The 19,301-nt window shown below is 34.7% G+C and overlaps 1 protein-coding gene across 4 annotated transcripts in view; it reads left to right on the top strand.

The window, feature by feature from the left end:
- The first annotated feature begins 1,426 nt into the window (after positions 1-1,426).
- The window catches only part of ttk (ttk protein kinase), a 35,097-nt gene continuing 17,222 nt past the window's right edge, over positions 1,427-19,301 (top strand). For 2 of the 4 annotated variants that reach the window (XM_068213887.2, XM_005157834.6), the window contains exons 1-13: positions 1,431-1,527; positions 2,883-2,979; positions 3,160-3,382; positions 4,854-4,960; positions 5,059-5,202; positions 6,576-6,657; positions 8,408-8,483; positions 11,955-12,064; positions 13,870-13,963; positions 14,088-14,193; positions 15,423-15,642; positions 16,305-16,411; positions 17,986-18,129. In XM_068213887.2, the coding sequence (XP_068069988.2) occupies positions 2,892-2,979; positions 3,160-3,382; positions 4,854-4,960; positions 5,059-5,202; positions 6,576-6,657; positions 8,408-8,483; positions 11,955-12,064; positions 13,870-13,963; positions 14,088-14,193; positions 15,423-15,642; positions 16,305-16,411; positions 17,986-18,129 (1,501 nt within the window). In that variant the 5' untranslated portion in view covers positions 1,431-1,527; positions 2,883-2,891. 4 annotated transcript variants of the gene reach the window in all.

Genomic DNA, 19,301 nt, shown 5'->3' with positions numbered 1-19,301 from the left:
CTATCTCAAACCACTTAATCAAGATTTGAGTAATGTTTGCAACGGTTAAACTAACATGCAGTCATGTGTAAAATAAATCCTAATTTTACTAATATAAACAATATTTTTAATGAGTTTTTTTTATGATTTGTTTTACCAAATGGATACAGTTTTCACTTTGTAAATAATATTATAAGATGTTATTAAAAAATAAATAGTTAATAGATACACAAAGTTGAAGTCAGAGTTATTAGCCCTCCTTGGATTTTTTTTTTCTTTTTAAATATTTCCCAAATGATGTTTAACAGATCAAGGAATTTTTTTACAGTTTGTCTGATAATATTTTTCTTCTGGAGAAATTCTTATTTGTTTTATTTTGGCTACAACAAAAAAACTTTTTATTTTTTTTATGAACCATTTCAAAGTCAATATTATTAGCCCCTTTAAGCTAAATTTTTTTTCGATAGTCTACAGAACAAACCATCATTATACAAAAACTTGCCTAATTACCCTAACCTGCCTAGTTAAGCCTTTAAATGTCACTTGAAAAATATCTAGTCAAATATTATTTACTGTCATCATGACAAAGATAAAATAAATCAGTTATTATATATATATATATATTTATCTTTATTATTGTTTATTTACATAATTTTTATCACTCATAGTACTGTTAAATCCACTTTATATATATATAAAATTAATATGGTTAGTTTTCTGGTCTATTATAGTCAAGTTTGAAAACCCTCTGGTATAAAACATGTTTTTCCACATATTATTGACCTTCAAATATAACCTTTCATAAAATAAATTCCACATATCTGTAAATATATTTATTATTTAGTAATATTTTCATATTTATAAAGTATCTCTTTAGCACATCTCTACAAAAATCCAAAATGAAAAACGTACATAAAAGCACTATCTAACTAGTCTAAAATATTGTATTCTTACATGATAACATTCATTTATTCATTTTCCTTTGGCTTAGTCCCTTTAATCATCATGGGTCGCCACAGCGGAATGAACCGTCAACTTATCCAGCATATGTTTTACACAGCGGATGCCCTTCCAGCTGCAACATAATTTTGGGAAACACCCGTACACTCTTACACACACACACACTAATCATGCACTTCAGTCAATCGAGCTTAACGTTACCCAATTCAACTATCGCACATGTGTTTGGCCTGAGGGGGAAACCGAAGCACCCGGAGGAAACCCACGCCAACAAGCTGAGAACATGCAAACCCCGCACAAAACGCCTGCTGACCCAGCCGGGCCTCGAACCAGTGACCTTCTGTTCTGTCGACTGTGCTGACCACTAAAACATCTCGTCATAGACCTCATATAAACAGCTCTCCAAACCAATCACTAGATCGAAGGAAGATCATCCCGCCAAGCCCCGCCCTCCCTGAAAGCGAAGTGGTCACGTGTAATACAAACTGACCAGTAGGAGCACGCGCTTTTGGGAAGTGGCGAATTTTGAAAAGGACTGTTGAAACAAAACATTTAAGCAGTCAATTCGCATCATTTCTCCGTCTCAATGTAAGTAAAACTGATTTTACACTCTGTATAATGTTGCTTGGAATGTTAAAGGTGCAGTGCAGCGCATAGTAGACACTCGCAAGATTGTCAACGGGAAATAGCCTGCTGTAAAGCGAGTTAACGTTAGCTAGTCGGATAGCTAACGTTTGTAAACACCAAAGCGGGGTGTTTTGTGCTGTTCATAATGACTGCAAGTGGAATAAAGTTATGCTGAATAAGAGATTTGATATGTGTCAGGCTTTAGTAAGGCGAATGATCTGTTTAGAACCCGAAAGGGCCCCAGATAGGATGATGGACTTTTTTTTCTAGTCTTGCTGTGTGATGTCATCAAAAAGCTTTGCCTTGAAAGAGACATGTGTTTTGGTTTTGTGTGCTTAAAGGTAATGTAAATACATAAAGATTGTGTGCGTGTATATATGTTTTTACTGACAGACATTTTGAGAGATATTCGTGGGTGAAAGAGAGCTTGCAACGTCAGATTGAGACCGAAAAAGTCCCCCCTCATTGTAATGTGTCCTCATATTTATCATAATTAATAACTCGTAATTAAACACATCCTTCAGATCACTGGAGCTTACCAATTTGACAACAGTTTTGTAAGACTGATAGTAAAACCTGCTCTGATATTTAAGTAAATGCATCTATTATGCATGTAGATGAAGATTTTTCTTCACACATATTTTGACATTTTATATTCGCAAAAGTCATTGAAAATCTAAAAAGCAGAATGTTTAGTTGCATGTAAAATAGGGCTGTACGATTTTGGAAAAAAACGTTGCAATATATATTTTTTCTGACATGAAAAATCTGACGTTGCTATATATATATATATACACACACACACACACACACACACACACACACACACATATGTATATATATATATATATATATATATATATATATATATATATATATATATATATATATATATATATATGCACACACACACACACACACACACACACTTTGGGCCCATTAGAACCAATTGATGATAGTGTCAATGCCACAGCCTCCTGCAGTATTGTTGCTGACCTATATATATATATATATATATATATATATATATATATATATATATATATATATATATATATATTGTAACTGAGGAAAAAGATAGAAACAGATAAACTAAACACCACCATGGGGATTACCGTAAACAATGTATTTTACGACACCATAAAGTACACGAAAGTGAATAATTTAAAACAACATACCTTTTTAAAATACATTTTAAATATATGCAATGTTGAATATATTTTTAACGTTTTCTTCATACAATATTTAAAAAAAATGCTCAGCTTTAGTGTCTGGCGTCTTCTTTCTGAACTCCGGATGTGTGTTTTCTGTTACAGTTTGTAGAGATGGATGAAGAAGAGAGCACAGAGCGACAGATGCAGATTGCCATGCTGTGTCAAAAGCTGGCCATGATGAAGCAATTGTTCAATGAAGGTAATCGATTTATTAATTAGTGTATTTTTAGAATTCCTAATTCAGGATGTATCAAGACACGAAATGTCTGATTGTAAAGTATTGACATGAAATAACCATAAATTGCTGATGTGGCAATAAATAATCAATCAAGCAATCCCTAGCAAGTAGAAAAATCAAGCAAGTTTCTCTTCCATACAGATGACACGGATTACATAAACCAAGCCATTAGCTCAAACTCCCCGGACACCTGCCGGACATTTCTGAGCAATCTGGAGAAGAAAGGCAATCCTCAAGCAGACCCCAGCCTGCTCAGCAAACTTATGGACAGCTACACGCGGGTCTTTTCCAGTATGCCATTGGGCAAGTACAGTCAGAACGAGAGCTACGCCCAGATGCTGGTCAGATTTGCAGAGTTAAAAGCGTAAGTCACTTCCATTTCCTGTTTGACTTGCTTTAGCAATCATTAATCAACAAATCAACATCTGTTATCATTCTTATAAACTGTCATCTATAAGTCTATAAATTGTTATTCAGCTTTATTTTTTTCTGTACAATAAAATGTAGAATTAATACACATTTTGACTACCTCTCTAGCATGTTTTATGAGAATGTGAAGTTTTAAAGACATCCAGGCAAGATTTTTAAACTCCGCATGTTGATTGATGTTTTTAAAATGCATGCCCCTACAGTATTTTAAGTTTTTATCAAAATTTAAGCTGGGAACTAATGACATAATGTTGACATAATGTTTGTTTGTTTATTTGTATATATGTTTATTTATTTATTTGTTTTGTGAATTATTTATTTATTTACTATTATTTATTTTGTATGAAGTTTGAACAAATCTTGTCTAATCTCTTTTTTTTTTAAGATTTATTTGTGGACTTTTTTTTTTGTTGCCTTTATTAGATAGGACAGTATTGAGACAGAAAGCAAAGTGGGAGAAAGAGGGGGGTAGGGTTAGGAAATGTCCTCTAGCCAGGATTCGAACTTGGGATGTCCTGGCGTGCTACTGCGTCTTATGTATTGTGCCGACTTGTCTAATGTTTTTAATTGTACTTTTTATTATTTATCAACCTTTTATTGAAATATTTATTCAAGTTAATATTATTAAATATTTCAAGGAAAAATCAACATAGATAAAAACATAGGTTCCTGATTAAAGCAATAAACAGACATTTTTTTCCTACCATAGTATATATACTATAATAAATACAAAAGGTAATCTCTTAACATTTCATTGAGTATCACAATTGGTCATGTAGTTTATATATATTATCTGTCATATTTAGAACAATAATCATTTGTTGATATAATAAAATATTCAATTTTTTTACAGTTTGGCCCCAAAATATGAATCAAGTGTCATTTCTTGATACTTTTTGCTGCTGTACTTCAAACCACTATCCATCATCCATCCATCCATTCTTCAATATATCCATCCATCCATCCATGCTTTAATATATTATCCATCCATCTTTCAATATACCCGTCCATTTATCCATCCATCTATTCCTGATTTAATATATCATCCATCCATCCTTAAAAATGTCCATCCATCCTTCAATATATCCATCCATCTATCCTTTAATATGTCCATCCATCCATCTGTCAATGTTCATTCATTCATCTAACCATCCATCAATGTCCATTTATTCATCCATCCATCCATCCTTCAATATATCCATCAATCCCTCAAAATGTTCGTCCTACTGTCCTTTAAAATATATACACGTTCGTTCGTCCTTCAGTATATCCATCTGTCCGTCCTTTAGTGTATCTGTCCATCCTTCAATATATCTGTCCATCCATCCATCCTAATAGCTGTTCATTTTTAAAATGATTTTCAAATGTGACTATGTATTTTTTAAGTCTATTTTTTTTTTCAACAGCATCCAGGATGTAAATGATGCACAGACTAGTTTCGATATAGCGAGGTCCCACTGTAAAGATTTTGCTTTCGTTCACGTCGCTTATGCTCAGTTTGAGCTTTTGCAAGGTAAGCTGACCTATAGTTCCTAAGTTATAGTTGCCTCTTACAGAAATGTTTGCTCATTGAGAACAGATGAACATCAGTTTTTCTCTGTTTCACCACAGGCAACATGAAGAAATGCACTATGATTCTTCAGAAGGCATTTGAAATGAATGCTAAACCCAGACACGTCCTGGAGGCTGCAGTGCGCAATCTGAAGACCGGCAAACGCCAGCTTCTATCGCATGAAGATAAGGAGAACCTATCAGGTCTGTTTACATACTCCGTCAACTACTTTAATGATGCTTTTGAGTAGGGTTGCAAAATTCCGGGAATTTCAAGGCTGGAAACTTTCTATGGGAATATATGGGAATTTAAAGGGAATAAATGGGGATTAATGGGAATAAACTGAATTTGGTAAGTTGAAAGTTAACATGACAGGGTACTTGGAAAAAAAATCATTATAGCACTATAGAGGTAAGATTTGTAATTGTGTGAGAGAGTGTAACTGTGCGTTCACACTGAAAGTGGCGAGAGCATCAAGCCGGAATTCATCAATTTTCAATGGGAGCCAGTGGCAGTTGTTCCTAAGGGTTTGATTATTGCGGCTGCCGGTATCACAGTTATTTGTTATGTTTTCTTACAAGGACATAAATAATGTTACTGGTGAGTTACTGATGTGCATTAATGTTATATATGTTTCTTAAAAAAGTCAGAATCTCATGCTAACTATAACGACAGTACAAAACGGTATTGCTGCTTCAGAATATTTCAGACAGATGGACATATTGGATAAGTTGAGCAAAGCCACACCACATGCAACAAATTGATCTTCCATAGTTAAATAAATTTTATTAAATTTAATTAAATAAAATTGAATTAAAAGCATGTTTTTATGCTGGAATGTAACTCATTTGCTGATATGCTGCAATGGCCCCTTTAAATACAAGATCAATGTAGTGAATTTTGACACTCTTGTCAACAGAGCAGTAAAGGCAGACAGCGTTGTCGCCAGGGTGGCTAAAGCGAACTTTGACGATTTTGTCGCCTTGGGTGTGAACGCACAGAGAGACGTTTGCACACTTACCTTGATATGTTTGAAAAATCTAAATTACCAGCTCAGCTTTCAGAACATAGTAAACAAAGTAAGTGTATTTATACACACACACATGCTATAATCTGCTATTTTACCTCACAGAACTTGATATAAAAGCCAGAAGCGTTTTTGCACAGGCCTATTTTAAGGGTCAATGCTGCCAACGGATGATCGACTGTAAAATAATAAATATTACCTCCTCCTAACAGGGAAAACCACCAATTATCAAGAATGCGTGATTATACGCTGTCATGGCTTAAAAAATGGTTATAATGGAACTCAATGGGGCATAAACGGCTGTGAACATAACGAAAGGGTAGACAATTTGAACAATGCACAGGAATACAAAAATTTGAAGAAGAACGTTGTACAATTAGTTTTTTATAAAAGACTATTTAATAAAACTAATTAGTTTTTTAGTTTTAACCATTTATATAAACAAAATGACAAAAAAATGTTTTTCATAGAGTTGTTTTCTGTAATGTATGCTACTGCTTTCAGTGAATTTGTCGTATCTTAATTAAATGTCTTGTGAATCATCTCTAGTATCTGCACTGGACCACACGCAAGGCTCCAGAAGATCAGATGGGACGTGTGAACTGAAGCCCAGCAGCACTTTTCTCCACAGGTATGATTAGTTTATGGGAATATAAATGCTATAATTAATAATTCTGTTAACCATGACCATAAATTAAGCAGCATAGTGAATATCACAATGAATTAAACCTTTTTTTATGTTTACATAAATAGTGCTAAAATAAGGGCTGCATGTTAAATCATATCATAATTATATTATAATCCTCATAAGAGCACATTCTTTTATGGGTACCGTTTGAAGGGTTACATTGCCTTAAAACTGAATAAATAAGCTTTCTAATGTTGTATAGTTTGTTAGGATTAAATTCAATATTTAGTCAAGATACAAATATTTGAAAGTCTGGAATCTGAGAGTTAAAAATAAATTCAAATATTGAGGGAAGCACCTCACCCAAAGTATTCCAAATGAAATGTTTAGCCATGTATATTATCAAAAATTAAGGTTTTATGTATTTACTGTTGGAAATTGATAGAGTATCTTAATGGAGCTTGAGCTTTGTATGTAGATGATTAAGTTTAATGGGCTTTATATTAAAATGATTGATAACTTGGAATCTGAGGATTAAAAAATATCTAAATGTAGGGAAAATCACCTTTAAAAGCAGTCTAAATTAATGAATATTGTCATTTTGAGTAGGAAATTGATGGAATATTTTCAAGGAGCTTGAGCTATATATTTAAATGATTGAGCTTAATGAGATTTATATTCAAATAAGTGAAAATTAGCAATCTAAATATTGAGAAAATCACCTTTTTACAGGTGATCTAAACTAAATGTTTAGCAATGAGTATTACTTTTCAAAAATTAAGTTTCAATACATTTTCAGTAGGAAATTGATATAATATCTTCATGGAGCATGAGCTTTATATTTAAATGATGGCATAAAAATATTAATAATTTTGATGCAAATGATGTATTTTTGGCTATTGCGAAACACACACTCATGCAAAATAAGACAAAAAGCACTTTTTCCTGGAGGTTATTCATCATAAAAAAGGTTTTCTTTTCATTTGACTCGTGTCATAGTTTAACAGTTCTGCTCAAATGGCAAAATAAATTGACAGTAATTACAACAACTTTATAATGAATCATGTGTAGAAGAATAATAATGTGCGCTCTTTGCTCATTGTATTCAGATCTTCTTAGAAATGTTTGTGTTTTAAGTAAATGCTTTCACAAAAATCTAAAATTGTTACATTAGTAAAACATTAGTTAATGTACAACAAGTTAACAAAAGCTAACAATCAATGACTGTGTTTTAATATTAACATGTTATATTTAACATGATTCTTCATGTTAGTAAACACAGTGACCACCAATAATTAATGGAACCTTAATGTAAAGTGTTAGCATAACTTTTTTCAATATATTCCATTGGAAAACCCTACATTTTACATTTTAGTAGCACTATTGGTAACACTTTAAAATAATGGTCCATTTGTTAATGTATTCACTACATGAACGAACAATATGTAACGCATTTATTATATTTTTGTTAGCCTTATTTAAGTTAAATAACATTAGTTCATGTTAACTCGGGGTTTTAACTCTTTGTATTTTAATAGCGCATTAGTAAATGTTGAACTATGATTAATCAATGTTTTACAAGATTATTCATACTTGATGTTAATAAATACATTAACCAATGGATCATTAGTGTTGTTTATTTCTGTATTGGCTTTGCTTTGGTGAGCATAAAAGACTTGACTGGGGTAAAAAAAATATTTTAACATAATGTAAAAGAACTGACAACAATAACAAACATTTTTTATTTCAGCAGTGATCAGAAGTTCAGTCCTCAAGAGGAGAACGGGCCCGTGTGGAGAACAGGATCCCAGCACAGAAGAACAGCCATGGTACGATAATGATAATGTAGGGATATGGTATACAGTTTGAACCAAAGAATGACCAGTCTGGTAGATGAAGAAGAGCCGGAGTCCGAGATTTAAATAAATAAATGAAGTTTACTGAAGATAGTTTGCAGTTTCATCAGCAGAAGCCAGCTTCAACACTCGCAATGAGTTCCTATTCCGCTCTGCTTACAATCACCAATCAATAACAGTTATACTCTCACATATTGTCATTAACTGCGTCATACATATAGGTGTTCTAACCTGATTGGTTAAAACACAGATAGTCTAGGAAAATTTCCACGTAGGGTTCGTGAGTATATTCTGAACAATATCTTAAGCATAATCGTCAGACATCCCTTAGACCAGGGGTCTCAAACTCAATTTACCTGGGGGCCGCAGGAGGCAAAGTCTGGGTGAGGCTGGGCCGCATAAGGCATTTCACAAAAAAAAGTCCTCAAATGTCATTATTAACAGTTTTAATTATTTCTTCTGATCATGAAGTGTCCTGAACATTAATAGAACATTGAGTGAAGATTATGAACAGTTCTTCTGAACATGGCATCTTTTGCCTACTCCTTGCTGCCAGAGACTTGACAGCGCTTCTTCTCACAAATCTGAACCACATTTGACTTTAGAGCGGAAGCAGTTGAGACCCTCAGTATGGCTTGAAGATGATCATCATTAAGTCTAGACCTATTTAGACTCACTCAAAACTTCCATTCCCTCACCTAAAAAAAGGCGTATATATGTATAAATAAAACACCCCCACCCCACTCCAGTCACATCAGTCTGTACCAGTCTGTATCTACCTATAATATATATAAGATGCAGGCTGTAGCTAGGTAGGTGGCAGGCTGCAGATAGGTAGCTAAGTGGCAGGCAGGGGCGGGAACAGCTTACCTTGGTTCTGGCCGGCGCGTGTTCCCTCCTAAACACTTCCCGCCCGTCACAGCGTCACCGTCACCGGCATCCCCGCCCCTTTGTTTACACGGCGGGCGGGAAATGCCAGTCACCGCTGTGTACGAATAGAATCAGCGGAGCGGGGAGCGCTCTCTCTCCCCGCTCCGCTGATTCTGTCAGTATACAGCGGTCGGCGCGGGCCACAAAATATTGCACTGCAAACGGCCCGCAGGCCGCGAGTTTGAGACCCCTGCCTTAGACTGATTAGAGGTGACTCCAGACCTGTGAAACGGATCCACAATCAAATAGAACACACACACTTAAAGTACAATCTGTTTCTTATCCAAGGCTGAGTGTACTCTCAGCCGTCTTTATCAAAACTGGTTAAAAACCGATATAATCCACATTCAGGCCGTTATAATCCTTACTACACAGAGTGTGTCTTGAATAAAAAGTAGAATCACTTTAAAAGAATTAACCGTAAAAACAGCAAAATCACTTTAAACATTTTAGATAGTGTTAACCCAAAGAAATAACAATAGAAACTGTTGCTTCCAGTCTTCAGCCCTCAGTTCCATGCGAAGGTCTCCGTGACCTCTGACCTAGTTTGGTGGTTTCTGAAAATAGTTATAAAGAGACAGGCAAATGCACTGAGCATTCTTATATTAAACAATGTGTTAACTTATTCATTAATTAAAATCAATTCAAAGTGAAATACTTATTCAAATAATTATATTTAATCAAAATAATGAGAAACAAGATGATGAGAAAAGGATAAATGTTGATTCATGCTGAGATGGATTGGAAGGTATAAATCCGAATCCTTCAATAGAGCTTAGATCAAGCTCAAAGAATTAAACCCGATCTTACTCGAGTCTGTGCACCTTGTGTCTTAGCCCAACCCATTTCAACACATTAACTTTAATTATAAGCTCGAGCTTGATTTAAACCTGAATACTCTGCCAAAAAATGCTTTTCTTGCTTAGATTTTTAGTCTTGTTTCTAGTCTAAATATCTAAAATTTCTTATATCAAGAAGCATTTTCTAGACAAGCAAAACATATTGTCTTGTTTTGAGAAATAATACGCCAATATTAAGTGAGTTTTTCCTTAAAACAAGCAAAATAATCTGCCAATGGGGTAAGCAAATTAATCTTGTCTTTTTCTTTTGACGTAAGATTATTTGCTTACCCCATTGGCAGATTATTTTGCTTGTTTTAAGGAAAAACTCACTTAATATTGGCGTATTATTTCTCAAAACAAAACAATATGTTCAAAACAAAAATTCTTCTTGATTTAGGAATTTTTAGATATTTGGACTAGAAACACGACAAAAAAATCCAAGTAAGAAAAGCATTTTTTGCAGTGTGTTTTTAATACGTGTGCTGTTATAACAAACGTTCTCAGCTGCAATTTTGAGTCGTTTGTTTTGAACTACAGAAATTACTTTGGATTTAGCTTACCTTGCTCTTAGGGCTATGCTTGAAGAAGTGACAACAGAGGACATTAAAGGCTGACCACCATCCTCTCTGTATACCTATGAACCCTTCAATTATGCCGGGATACCATTCTAATCCGCTGTCATCCTGTTTAAGCATTTTCCAATATCTTTTTATGAAATGTGAAAGTAGCACCAAAGAGCTGATCTTCAATGTGATCTAGTTTAATCACAAGACCTGTTCAAAAGAATTATAATTTCGCTTTATTTTGACTTGAAACCAATTGGCGAAGATGAGCGAAAGTAGACTCTTAGGGATTTGGGTGTGTTTTTAAACAGACAAATACACTTGATAATATGTAAACGTGTCCGTCCTGGCGTCTTTTATTTTAAACACTAATAATTTTGTCTTAAATGAGTGCAAACAGTACGAAAGTAATCAACACTTTCATTATGGATTTGACTATAGCTCTCCATCCAATAAGGCTGATTAAGTCAGGGGTCACCAACATGGTGCACACAGGCACCAGGTAGCCCACGAGGATTACATGAGTTGCCCACAGGCCTGTTCTAAACATAGCTCAGCATTGCACCACATACCAGTAAGCTGAGTCTAGTATTCTTTAAAGCTATTCTTTTTAAATCACACCTGCATTGGTGTAAAATTTGTTAATGACATTAAGGTAAATATATAAATACTAAAACTATTTCAGACAAACAAAGTGTTGCAAATTGACATTTCTGTTTCTTACCTTGTTAAATCATTGTTGAGAACTATTGTGAGAAATCATTAACATGATCAGTGTCTTCACATAGATGAAAATCATTAATCATTAATAATAACAACATATGATTAAAAGTAAATTGAAAAAATTGTTATTTAGGAAGTGTGTATCAAACAGGTAGCCCTTCACAATAATTGGTACCCAAGAAGTAGCCCTCAGTTTCAAAATGGTTGGTGACCTCTGGATTAAGTAATGACAACAAAAAAAACAAAACAAATGCTTAATCACGGCCTGACCTGAAGATAGTGGCAGGAAATGTCAGGTCAAGTCTGGGCTCGGGCAGAGAATCTAAACTCTACGATAAGAGGGGAAAAAAAAGTGTATTTCTTCTGACTTGTGTTCCTTCTTACAGGCGGAAAGAGTTCCCATGGTGCCTCTGTCTATCCCTGAAAATGAGACCAGTGACTCTGACTGTGCTCAGAAAGCAGAAGCTCCTTTTACCCACAGCAGCGGTTTCTCCAGGTCAGACATGTCCATTTCTGTGCTGTTTATTCATAAGTCAGTATTATGCCACTTCAAGTACAGTGCTCAGCATAAATGAGTACACCCCCTTTTGAATATTAATATTCTATCCATTTCTCAGTATAATTGTCCCAATACTGGAATTCGAGACCAATCGGTGCTGATATTTTAAAAACAGCTATTTCCTGCTAACATTTGAGCACTGTTGAGCACGTTTTTTTTTATCATCGCTGATTTGCCATTGTGTTCACATGCTCAACAGAAATGACTGATTGGTCGTGTAGGTCATCAGTTCTCCAAACTCACCGCTGTTTACTAGGGGTGTCAAAAATAATAGTTTTTTCGGTGCACTGCGATGCAGACGCGGACAATTCGGTATCGGATCAGTAATAATCATAACCGGTTATTACTGGCGCCATTTACCTCATATGCGCTCTGTCGCGAGGGAGGCGATCGCGAGTATTTACAGCGCTTTAACTACTTAAAACTCATAAACTGTGCACAATTTCACTGTGTGTGTTTGCTGGATCAGTCTTTCACTGACATATACAACAATAGCCCTATTTCACTGAGATCGAGAGAATGAAAGTAGCCTACTCCATTTCTCTCTCTCTCTCTCTCTCTCTCTCTCTCTCTCTCTCTCTCTCTCTCTCTCTCTCTCTCTCTCTCTCTCTTTCTCACACACACACAGTGGCCCATTTGACCTGCTTGCGTGGTTTTTCTTCTCTTCTTGGCTGTTTTACAGCATTACTTTTGCATCCAGAAATGAGTGCGTGTCTGCAGAGTTTTCTCCACCGTGTCTATCATACATCAGCTGTGAGATCGCCGCTGCCGCTTATCAGCATCACTCATCTGTGAAGAGCACAGTGCGCAAGAGCCTATCGCAACCGTTTTTTTTTTTTGAGGGTGTGACCAATCAAAGAGGTGTAAGAGAACTAGACAAGGATCAGAGAGTGAGCTGGATATTTATATTTGTTTATATTATTTGCTAAATGCTCGTTTTGTTCAAAGTTACAGTTTATATATCTGACTGTTTGTATTAAATGACAAAATTGTTTTACAAATAGTATATAAATATAAATATATTCATACATTTTAATACGAGAAATGCTGCTGTGAAGAAAATTTAAAACTGTGTATGACAAGCACCGTCAATGCACCGTGATGCACCGAAATATCGAATTGAACCGAATCGATGGCATGATAATCGTAACCGAACCGTGAGACTAGTGTAGGTTCACAGCTCTACTGTTTACTGAGTGTAATTACATATACAGGGACACTGGATTGTTTTAAGTCACAAGCAATCCGCTGATGAATCGTATGTCAGCTTATAGGCAAACTTGCCGATCGATCAGCTGTAAAACATTATTTGGGAAATATTTGAAAAAGATAAAAAATTTACAGGAGGGAAATAATTTTAATTCAACTGTATATGTCCAAATATATTTATGTAAAGCATCCTGTGGAAATATTAATTTAAAAGAGAGATCTTTAAGGGGTGTTCTCCTTTATGCTGAGCGCTGTATGAATTTGTACATTTTTTGATTGTTTTATGTCTTCTCATTGCATTGCAGTCTGTATTGTGTATATTTTTGTTTATGGATGCCTATTTTTGAGTGATTATTGTACAGCACAATGGTTGAATGCTCATATTTTTAATTGCACTTTACCAGTTTGGTTTGTTTTGAGTTAGTACTATCATGAGTGGCTATTAAAAATATAGTTTTACATATTTTTAATATTTTTACATTTCTACTTTAATAAGCCAATTTTCCTACTTTTTTTTTGCTTTTTTCCTACAGACAAACAAGCGGTTCAAGTGTCCGCTCTGCATTTTCGTTATGCTCCTCAAAGAAGGGCACTCCAGATGGAGATTCCTACAGCTTAAACATAAAGGTAAAAAGATCCTGTAGATGTCCTATAGAAGTACTTATACTTACTTTGTACTTATCGGCACAGTGTCTAATCACTAAATTAAATGTGTCTACATGAAACAAATTATGATTTTCCTTTTATTCAGCCACCTGTTATCAGTCCGGATTATCTTCGTGAAGACATTGAAGAGGGTCACACCATCACAGCACTTCTAAACAGAGCAGAAAAAAGAGAAACGGCCAGAACAGAAGGTGAATATATATGTGTTTATTGTTTGATTGTTTTGTTTGTTTTTTATTTTTTGTATTTTTGTATTTATTTATTTATTTGATATTTGTTTGTTTTATTTATTTGTGTTTTTTATTTGTTTGTTTGTTTTTATATATTTGTTTTTTGTGTTTGTTTGTTTTTTGTTTGGTTTTATTTGTTTGTTGTTTTTATTTGTGCTTTATTTATTTATTTGTTTGTTGTTATTTGTTTGTTTTGTTTGTTTTTATTTGTTTTTTGTATTTGTTTGTTTTTATTTGCTTGTTTCTTTTTATCCATTTGTTTCTTTTTATTTGTTTTTTAAATTAATTTATTGTTTTTATTTGTTTCTTTTTATTTATTTGTTTTGTGTATTTGCTTGTTTGTTTGGTTTTATTTATCTGTTTTTATTTGTTTGTTTTCATTTATTTGTTTTCTTTCTTGTTTGTTTGTTTGTTTTTATTGGTTTGTTATTTATTAGTTTATTGTTTTTATCTGTTTATTTTGTGTTGTTTTTTATGTTTTGAAATGATGTGAACAAAAATGACAACGTAGACAGTCAGCATAACAAAGTAAGCATAAAAAGAAACAAAACTTAGGAAGTTTGAGGACATTTTGAAATAATAGCAATTGTAACAAAACCAAGAATATAAATAGCAAGCTAGCTTTTTAAAGAGTAAATCAAAGGAAATAATATACTAAAACCAATTCTAAAAAAGGAATCTACACCATAATGTGCAAAAAAAAAAAAAAGATACAGGTTTTAGAGGTTAAAGGGAAAGTTCACCCAAAAATAACTTGATTTTTAAACAAATTGATTGAGATTTTTAAAACAGAGCAGAAAGATGTCTAAGACAATTAAATGGCAATTAATCAGCATTGTGACATCATAACCACAGATGTATTTTTTTCTAGTCTCCAAACTTCACTAAGCTAACTCTTTAAAAGCCAATGTCTCATTTTCGTCTTGCATTCACAGATGTTGTTTGAGTTCATGCAGCTACGTTACACAAAAACTAAAGTTTCAATTTTGCTATCGTAGTGAACCACCTTTTTAAGTTTCTCCACAGTTTGGGCCCAAAGTCAAAGATTTGATCAGTTTAAAAGGAGTAGTTTGCAAAAATCATTTTGATTGGAACAATGAATTCAGCTTTTGTTGATTTTGCATACAAATACAAACTTAAGTTTCTTCAAGTGCACTCTTGTCTGATGTTTGTTCATCTTGATTGAATAGAAACCACTGACATCAACCAGATCATCAGCACAAACTCGACTGAAGGTTGCCAGGCCTTCCTGAAAAACCTTGAGAAGAGAGCAGACCCTCATTCAGACGCAGCATTTCTCTCCAAACTCCTGGACTGCTACTCCAAAGTGTTCGCCAGGTTTCCTTTGGCAGAACATTGCAAAACTGAAAGCTATGCTCGAATGCTGGTTCGATATGCAGAGCTGAAAGGGTAAGTCAGTGGGTGATCACACTAGCTGCTAAGATATTGAGTTAAGTTATTGTTTGCTGTCTACAAGGAAGAATTTTAAGTTATTTATCGAATATTGAAATTGAAAAAGGGGTGGCACCGCGGCTCAAAAAAGTCAGCAAGAAAGTCGCAAGTTTGAGTCCCGGCTGGGCCAGTTGCCATTTCTTTGTGGAATTTGCTCGTTCTCTGCATGTTCACAGGGGGTTTCCTCCAGGTGTTCAGGTTTCTTCAATAGTCTAAAGACATGCGCTAAATTGGATGAACTAAATTGGCCAGTGTGCGTGCGTGTGTGAATGCAACTGCGAGAGTGTATGGGTGTTTTCCAGTACTGGGTTGCAGTTGGAAGGGTGTCCACTGCATAAAACATATTCCATAATAGTTGGCGGTTTATTCCGTTGTGCCGACCTCTGATAAATCATGCACTAAGCAAAGGAAAATAAATAAATGAATTAAAAAATCATATCTTAACTTTTATTATACAGTTTTTGTAAATATTTTGGTGTATATATTTGTTTGTGTATCATCTCTTATTGAAATAAGAAGTTGTTCATATGTAGTGTTTTCATGTATATTGGTCTTGCCATGAAATAGCCTTAAGTTGATGATGTGGCAATAAAGAAATGAATTCTTTGCCGTCTCTACAGAATTGAAGATCCAGAAGATGCTGCAGATGATTTCAGTATTGCCAGGTCACACTGTAAAGCTTTTGCTTTTGTGCACATCGCACATGCTCAGTTTGAGCTCTCACGAGGTAATGCAGGGCACTTTTTTTTTACTGTAATAAAAGCATGGTCGTTTAAAATCAGCATTAAATGACTGTATATATTTTCTACAGTTAATATCAGGGTTCCCACACTACTTGAAAATACGTATTTCAGACATATGAATTCAAAGCCAGGAGAGTACCTAAAAACAAACATGGGCCCTTAAAAGTGCTTGAATTAATGTTTAGGTTGTCATTTCAACAGTTGTACTGTGCTGCTTTCCAAAGCTGAATGGAAAAAACTAAGAAATTCTTCATGTAAAAGTCGGTCCTGGAGGGCCGGTGTTTAGCTTGATTAGCTGGTTCTGGTGTGTTTGATTAGGGTTGGAGCTAAACTCTCCAGGACACCGGCCCTCTAGGACAGAGTGTGGACACGCCTGTTATACAGGAATTATGACAAATTATACACATTTTATCAATATTCTAGATCCCGCATTTGAATATTAGTATTATATTCAACAAATTTTATTAAAGGTCTTTGAACAAAACACACATTTTTAAAAATGACACATTCAAAACATCATTACAGACATTTTAATGTAAAGGTTAAGTGTAAGTGAAATGTTCAGTATAATAAGAACTTTTGTGGTGCTACATATGGTGGGGGTGTGAATTACAAAGGTGCTTGATTTAAAATTATTAGTGGTTTTAAAAACCACGGCGAATGAAGCTCTGCACAAGACTTTTGGCCAGCGGAGAAATTAAAATGGTCGTGCCCAACTTAGTCTGGTTCCCTCAAGGTTTTTTTTCTTCACTCCCATCAGGTGAAGTTTTTTTCCCTCTCCGCTGTCGCCACTGCCTCGCATGGTTCAGGATTGGTAGAGCTACGCATCGATGAATTTGCTCTACAGTGTTTGAACTCTCAGTAATGATTAAATCACACTGAACTGAGCTAAACTGAACTGAACTGAACTTAAACACTAAAACCTGAACCACACTGTTCCAGTTACTATGACCATTTATGTGAAGCTGCTTTGACACAATCTACATTGTAAAAGCGCTATACAAATAAAGCTGAATTGAATTGAATTGAATTAAAAAGTGGGAACCCTGCAATATGTGCATATGTTTTTTTTATTGTTTTTTTTTTGCACCTTTATTGCATACTTTATTATTAGTATGATTTTATTATGTATGTCCTCATAATGTTTAATCAAAATAGCACACTGTTTTCTGTGTGAACCTTTCAGTTTTCTGTCTGGTGACAAATTTAGTTCTTATAACACAAGAACTATTTGCTAATGTTTTCAATATTTATTATCTGAAAATACTGCTTCAAAATTGTTGTAAATATAAGAGGCCCATGGGGGACACGGTGGCCCAGTAGTTAGCACTGCCCCTCACAGCAAGAATGTTGCTGGTTCGAGTCCCTGCTGGGCCAGTTGGCATTTCTGTGTAGAGTTTGCATGTTCTCCCTGTGTTTGTGTGGGTTTCCTCTGGGTTTCCCTCACAGCCCGAACACATGCGCTATAGGTGTATTGAAAAAATGGGTCTTTAAAATTAAAGCGCATGGTATTAAAGTCTGTCTAAAGCTCTATTAATAAAATTAATAAATCTTTCAGGTAATTCTAGGAAGAGTGTTTCGATTCTTCAGAAAGCGCTGAGCTCCAACGCTCGACCAATTGAACTGCTGCAAACTGCCATCAGGAACCTTAAATCTGGGAAAACTCTTCTGCTTCCTGCTGACCTTCAGGAAAGCTCTGAAGGTTCGGTACCTTTTTCTGATTTTTTTTCCTCTATGATCCATGGTTTGGTTGTCAGTTTGTTTGAAGTAGTCTTAAAGGGTTAGTTCACCCAACATTTCAGTTCTGTCATCATTCTCATGCTCAGGTTGTTCTGGTTTTGTATTAAATTACAATTATACAATTTTAGTTGACCTTGGCCTTAATTGTTTAAAGACAGAAAACCTCAGGAACGTTGAAGTTGTCAGCAAATGCTTTACCAGAACAAGAGCAAACAAAATCAGAAAATAAGTCTCTATAAAACAATAATAAAAAGCTATACTTTATATATATTGTTGTATCTAAGTTAATAAAAGGCTTAAGTTAATGACATTGAAAAATTATGTTTTGTTTGGGTTAATAGTGCAGTTTATGGGAACTGATGTAACTTTATTATTATTATTATTAATTGTAATGTTATGAGGTTTATCACACTTTATGGGCTTTATTTTGACGATCCATACGCATGCAAGTCTAAAGCGCAGGCCGCAAAAGCATTAAGGGCGTGTCCGAATCCACTTTTGCTATTTTAAGGATGGAAAAATCCACTTTGGGCCATTGTGCATGGTCTAACAGGGTTGAGCTTATTCTCTTAATGAGTTATAGGTGTGTAATGAGATTAAACTCATCAGAGTCTCATCTGCCATTCTTTTTAAGAGTCAGTTGTGTCGCGCCATAGCACATTTGCTATTTACATGGCAGACTTTGTAAGTGGAAAAATTGAACCCTTCACTGGCGAGTTAAACAGCATCTACAGTGCGAGAGTGGGAGATGTGCCTCCTCGTTATTTACTTTCACTTTCACTCTCGTGGATAGGGAAACCTTGTACGCACAGACATCCATTAGCCTACATAATTAATTTTGTTTGTTTAGTGCAAAGATTTGTTTCTGTGGAAATATAAATTTCTATCAACTAATTCCAAATGAACAATAATCTACGTATAACTGAAAAGTTATATTCTCTGGTTTTTAATTATATAATTTCATTAACATCCCAGCTAGGAAGGACATTAACCTTTTGTCTTTCTGATTACAGGCTAAGCCAATGTAATGCAAATTGTCAGTTTCACAGCATGGGGTGTCTATTGTTTTCTCTTTTCGATCAAATGGTCAGGCGGTTTCTGTCTCCAGAACAAGATGAGATTAGGCCTGAAAAA

This window comes from Danio rerio, chromosome 16 (assembly GCF_049306965.1).
Source record: "Danio rerio strain Tuebingen ecotype United States chromosome 16, GRCz12tu, whole genome shotgun sequence".
Lineage (NCBI taxonomy): Eukaryota > Metazoa > Chordata > Actinopteri > Cypriniformes > Danionidae > Danio > Danio rerio.
Note: the sequence above shows the minus strand (reverse complement) of the source record. Positions and strands in the feature narration are given on the sequence as shown.